Genomic DNA, 6,455 nt, shown 5'->3' with positions numbered 1-6,455 from the left:
CTCGCGCAAGGGAGACGCGGGTGGGCGAGGGCCGGCCTGCGGCGCGGCGATGGAAGGCGGGGGGACGCTGCGCTACGACACGTCCACCTCGGTGAGGGTCTTCCACCCGCACTGCGGGTGGCCACCGGAGACCAGCACGCTGGAACCTGCTAGATCGGACCTGGCCTGAGGTCTGCGTGCCTCTAAGGTGAAGCTTAACCATTTTTCTGCCCTGCTTATGTTTGTCTCTACTGAGCAAAAGGCATGGAGCCAGCGCCACGAGTACTGAAATTAGCAGGACTCAGGACACTGTAGGAGCAGGAGTGAAGGGAAACTGTTTTGGGGAATGTGGTGCCTAGGTGGGAAAGACTTCTGGGTTCCGCAGCTGAAAGTGGCATTGACTTTCTCATCTTTAATGAGTCTGTGCCTAAGCTTGTCCTGCGTGGATTTATTAATGTGGGTAAATTGTTGTGTGATCCAAGAATGGATGTAAGCTGAGTTCCATTTTAAAATTGAGTCATGGCAAGATCCTCCTGTTTTTTGTCTTTAAATAACAAATCTAAAAAACCCCAAAACAGAGCTATTAATTTTCCTTGCCTGGAAATTTTCCCGGTGGTATTAACTGATTTTCTCTCCCAGGGAAGCTGGTGGGCAGATTCTATGATGAAAACGGGGCACCCACAGAAGCCTTAAGGCAGGCCGAGGCTGCCATTGAGGAAGCTCTGAAGTTCCAAGCAGAAAGCGAGCAGAGGAAGCAGCAGTTTCCACCCTGCAACTCTGAATGGAGCTCTGCTAAGGGCAGCCGATTCTGGTGCTCCAGACAGAGGTAAACTCTGCCTTCCTGCTATCATGCTCAGACCCTTTGGAGCAGAGCATTTCTGCTCTTTTTTTGGATGCCCTGAGCTTGATCATTGCCTCTCTTAGCAGGAGTGGCATAAGAAGATGTCCCAGCTCCTGCAGCCACCGCACTCTGTAGTCTGTAGGTGAGCTCTGCTGACGTCTCCGCAGAAGGGCGTAGGTCCTACTGTGCCGAGTGCTGTCACGGCTGGAACACGCCTGGCATGGCCCCTTCCCCTGTCTGCATTCCTCAGGCTGTGCTTTCTGACAGAGGCAGGGCCAACCTGCAAGGAGCAGCGGTGCAGTTCGCCCTGTGCCAGGTTGAGCCGCTGCTGCTGTGTGAATTGGAGTCACTAGATTTTCTCTGCCAGTACGGCAACCGCTGATAGCCTCCACCCAGTCTGGAGTTGCACAGAGGTGTAGGCTGGGCTAGCGAAAATGTTTTCCAGCCTGAGGTAGTGGAGGGGAGGTCTGCTCGCTGACCTGGTGTGCGGGTAAAAGGAAAAGAAGGTTTCATTCTGATCGCTGATACTTTTAGGATTTTATTTCTGAGTCAAAAACTCTTCTGTCACACTGGAATCAAAATCAGGTTTAGAATTTGCCACATGGGCACGTTAATCCTCCTGTTCGCAGGAAGAGAGGACAGAAATCCCACTAGGACAGTCTGCTGCATTTGAGCAGGTTTTCTCACCTATCAGGATGTAAGGATTAGCCGGTGTTTTTCAGGCAGTCTCACAGCCTGTCTCACAGGCTACTGCCACAACAGTTTTTACTTAAAACCACATAAAAATGAGGTTGAACTTTAGACAGTGATTTCCTACTTGTACTAGTTAGTTGTATCCCTCTCTCAATTTAGGGACTATTTTGTTTTAAACCAAAATAATTTCACAGGCTACATCGCAAAATGCTGTCTTGATTTCGGTACCTCAGTACCACTGTGTACCTTGGGGGATCTGCTGCTATGTGTGAGCGAGCTTGGGTGCAGCCTTGGGACTTGGGTGCTGTGTGGCAGTCTCTTGTGTAAGCATTTACAGGCTTAAAAGATGCAGTAGTTAGGGGAACAGGCAGGATTTGGCCCATAAAGAGACACTATGAAGTAGCTGAGGAAGTAATGGAGACTTTTTTTTCCTCTTTTGCCTTAGTTCTCAAATTCACTGTGTTCAGTCATGGCACAGAAGGCGGTGTGTGGTTATCTATGAGCAATTAGCTACCTCAAAAAAAGCATTTTGCCATCAGACACGCTGTGCTGCATGAGGCTATGATTCCTTTTCCGGCAACAGAAGCAGAAGTTGGTTGCCCCCAGAAGGGTGAAAGCGTGTAGCAGCACTGACAAAATGAGGTTCAGGCCACAGGTTTCTGAAGCATAGCCCATAAAAGGGATCAGAAAGCTGTGGGACGTTGGCTGACGGGAGTGAAGTCAACCTCAGTGAGTGTACTGTTAGTTCTAACTCACCTAGGTTGTCTTGGTTTTTATCTAATGATTCCTAAGTCGCTGGAAACATTTGCACAAATTTGAATTGTATTTTATTTTAATTTTCCATTCTTAGTGGGGGAGTGAAGAGAAACTGGACGGGAGTCCCTCGGAAGCTGTACCGACCTGGTTCACATGGGAGTCACTGTGTGTGTGTGAGGACTGCTGGTCCCCCATGGGGCCAGCCAGACTCTGCCGAGCACAGTGACAGAGGTGATCTGGATAACCCTCACCTGGAGGAATACGACGGCTGCCATCCGCTGGCCGAGCAGTGTGTCCTAACGGCGTGACTCTGAGTGCTGGGTCCCAGGCGGGCGTAGAGGCCTCCAGCGAAACGTTGCACTTGTGGTGGGCAGTTGCAGCTCCGTTCCCTTCCATCTGTCTGCGCAAAGGGAGCGATAACAATTATCTGTGACTTTTTTTAACATGTGGAAATATGGAGTTGAGAGAAGGAAGAAACACTTTAGCCAAGCTAGTGGCTAAAAAGTCAGTAACAGCGTACTTTCTTAGCGCTTTATTCCTATGGTGCTTTTACATCTGGCAACAAACTGTAAGATGCACAGCCTGTATATCTAAAAACCGATTTCTTGTGCAGTCAGGAAGCAGATGCTTGTGTGTGTGGTGGCGGGTGCAACGTGTTGTGTTGTAAGGCAGCAGGGTAGCGAGCACAAGACCTGCTGCAGCATTGCCGACCTCAGTTTATGCACGGTCCTCCAGTCGCTTGAACTCTGCCTACTGCATTGTAGCGCTAATGCTCCTTCCCAGTCGCCTGGTTTACTCCAAAGAGGTTAAAGGTAGCAGGGAGAAGCCCGAATTTCTCCTACAATTAAGTATGTAGTATCTAGGAACTTGTGCAGTACCAAAAGCAAAGGTCACAGCTGTATGTCCTCATTGAGCGTTTGTGTTAGATATTCTCCAAAGAAGATGTTGGAAGCTACCTGTGAGGATCATTGTTTTATATTAGCCCCACCATCCTGGTCCTCTCATTCACTGCTTTCAAACTACTCAGATCAGGAATTGGTGGTTTTAAACAGGCAATAACAAAAGCTACGTGGCAACATCACCATCACTGCTGTAATCTGGCTATTTCCATTCTGGTATATGAGCTACTCGCGTCTGGTACGCGTCCGTCAGACTATAACCCGAGGCAGGAGGTATCCTCGCAAGGCCCAACTCCCTTAAAATCCATACGTATTTTATCCCAGCAGGCAACATTTGGTAATACGAGTGACTCCCAGAAGAGCTGGGGAAGTTACCACTATTTCTGTACGGGTCAAAAAGGACAAGGGAATGCCTGCGTAGGGCCTAGGTGCTATAAGCCCCGGGCTGCAGGGAAGCAGTTGCTGGTTTTGCAGGACGTACTGTTAGGATCTGTTTCTGGTGTAGCTGCAGCCTTAAGAGAGACACCCCGATTAGAGTCCAGCTTACAGAGTCCAGCCATGGCACAGATCCATGCTGAGATGCGTTCAGTTCTTTAAGGCAGCACCTTATAAATAGGCATTTATGAACTTCCTAGTTTTGAGCTACTACTACCTCTAAAGAAAGTCCCACAAATCCAAGTAATGACTTTATAACTAGTAAGAATACAGGAGGCCTGGCAGCATTGCTGCAAAGCAAGAGTAATCACTTCATTTCAGTGGCAGCAGGACACATTACAGTGCTTTCCCTCTGTGATGTTAGATGAGGCTGCAGGTGCCATGGGTGGAAGCCACACAGCAATTTAAACATACATATGCTTATTGTAATAAATGTTTGAGGGTTTGTGACTGTTGGTTTTGTTTGGGCTGTTTTCACCTGCTTCTGTTGCTTCTCTTCCACAATAATCTGGAAGATTTTTTTTCAGGCAGCTGTGCCAGCTCTCATCGGTCAGGGGAGGCTGGATGCGTAGATGAAGGGCAGCGGAGCCATCACACAGCGTTCAAGTCCCCAGTCACACATTTAAGAAGTGGAACTGGGCCACAGCCTTGTGCCACCCTTGGGATGGGAACAGGCTGCTCACTTCACATAACAACCCTACAGATAAGGCTGTGTAAAATCTGCAGGAACAAGCTGCAAAGCAGCACTTCATTGCCTCAACAACTTAGCAGGCATTGCAAGTGCCAGCATGTCATTTGCTTTTGGACACCCTCTTCTTTAACAAGAACTTGTATTTAGCAATCAAACCATCCCCAAGAACTATTGGCAAATGTCTCTAAAATAACTTTAAAAGTTGCAGCAAATTCCAGATCATTAAATACTCTAAAAAGAGCAGTCTTTTAAAAGGTGGAGTCTTAGAAAAGGTCTATCAGCTGTGTACCTTCTAAAGAAGTTTCATCTTGCTGCATGCTTGAGGGGAGGCCTACACTGCATGATAGCAGCTGCAAGAAAGCAAGAGGGGATAGTGTTGCTTTCAGGTAAAAGTTAGTTGAAAACCAATTCACAGCTTATTGCTCAGTTTAGTGTTTGGAAAGACTGCGAGGTTAGAGTTTGTCTCACACTAGGAATAAGTCACCTGTTAAAACAAACAAGGGCCTCCCTTACTGACCTGAAGTGCTCCAAGATTATCTTACTTCTACTCCAACTCCAAAGCTCAGATTTGCCCATGGTAGAACAGGGCGAGAATAGTGACGTTTACACAGGGGTCAAGTTAACACTAGACAGTGCTCTAATAAAGCTCACCATTCAACGCTTTAGTAAGTTTTATTAATGAAAGACTAATGCATCAGTCTCGCCAAGCTGTTTTGGTCAGTTTTGCTCATGCAATGAAGCTTTCCTTTTCCTGAGGTAAAGCTGCAGCAGTTGCATGCTCTTGCAGGAGGCAAAGCTGCCTACTAGCGTACCACTGAACGCCCACGTCTGCTTCTCCCTTTAAATGCATCCAAGCTGAGAACCGATTTCCTGCATTAACCAGCTCTGGCCTGTAGGAAGGACTATAGGGTATGAACTAGAACACCAGACCTTGTCAGCCTTGAAGAGGCTATACCTTGAAGAGGTATAGCAGTTCCACAACATTCAGATGAATACCCGGAAGAATTTCAGGACAAAGAATGAACTTGTCATGCCCAAGTGAGTGTTACAACCCTAGTTTTCGTTGTGGCTCGTGAAGGATAGCTTGCAGAGGGGCAGCTGTCGCTGCAGGAGAGGATACTTTCTTAACAAGGTTTGCACCTCACAATGCATTATCTAGTTACGCATTTTATTACAAGAAGAATCGTTACACAACAAAGTAATGCATATTGGAAAAATACATTTTTACAATGACTCCAGACAAACATTGCAGATAAAATGCCATTGTTCTAAGACTTCCTTTTCTATTTCACGAGGGTGGTAAAAGGTTCAGAGTTCTTTATCACTCATACAAGCTTTGATTTTTCTAGAGATGAGTTCGCTGCAGTACCCAACTTTGCTGGTTACAGGAAAAAGAGGACTTGCCTACTAACATCTCATCTAAAAAAAAAAAATCCAGCCTTGGCCTCCCATATTGCTACATGTTAATTTAAGCACTAGGTGAGAAGTTGAACAAGCCATTGGTCTCCAGCACAGGAAGTCATTAAGGCATCCATCAGCTTTTAGCCAGTGACTTGCTATGCTCTGACTTGCTATGCTCCATTAGTACCTTTAACACTAACATTCTCACTCCACTTAGTGGTGTGGAACAGCAACTACACCTTTTTCAGATACACAAATTAAACCCAAGCCAGACCACATCTTGTGCTTGTGTAAGAGTGCTGGATGACTGCAAGCAAAAGGAATCCAGTCTCAGAACAAAAAGGTACAGTAGGAACCACCACAGACTTTCCACACAGCTCTGCTGAAGCACCTGAAGCCTGGTTTGACAGCATCACTTCCCAGGGACAGCAGCTAGTCTGTTTTCCATACACCCTTTTGTTCAATGCTTGTCAGACACGAGTCTCAAGTTCGTATCAATACCACTTAAAGACAGCAGGGATAAGAGGGGTGGGGTTTTTGGTCACAACTGTAGTATGCTACAAAAAGGAAGAGCCGTTGTTTATGGAGTTAGAAATGTGTTGACCACTACTACATTACCAAGTGCCTCCATTCACATTCGTACCCTGCAGTGGAGCATTGCCAGCAAAACTCCCCAAAACTGTGAGGTCTGAGTATTCAGACCACTACTAGGCAGAGTGCATAAAGGACTGAGCCCCACCAGTTGCTTGGTGGGGTCAAC

At 46.9% G+C, this 6,455-nt stretch overlaps 1 protein-coding gene across 1 annotated transcript; it reads left to right on the top strand.

The window, feature by feature from the left end:
- Positions 1 to 49: 49 nt before the first annotated feature.
- LOC104615604 (neuferricin) lies at positions 50 to 2,577 on the top strand. The gene is made up of 3 exons (XM_010281691.1): positions 50 to 113; positions 619 to 805; positions 2,364 to 2,577. Exons 1-3 carry the CDS (start codon positions 50 to 52, stop codon positions 2,575 to 2,577), a joined length of 465 nt encoding a protein of 154 aa, XP_010279993.1.
- The last annotated feature ends 3,878 nt before the right edge of the window (positions 2,578 to 6,455 follow it).

This window comes from Phaethon lepturus, unplaced genomic scaffold (genome assembly GCF_000687285.1).
Source record: "Phaethon lepturus isolate BGI_N335 unplaced genomic scaffold, ASM68728v1 scaffold42192, whole genome shotgun sequence".
Taxonomy (NCBI): Eukaryota; Metazoa; Chordata; class Aves; order Phaethontiformes; family Phaethontidae; genus Phaethon; species Phaethon lepturus.
The sequence above is the reverse complement of the archived record's forward strand: the minus strand, read 5'-3'. Positions and strand labels throughout refer to the sequence as shown.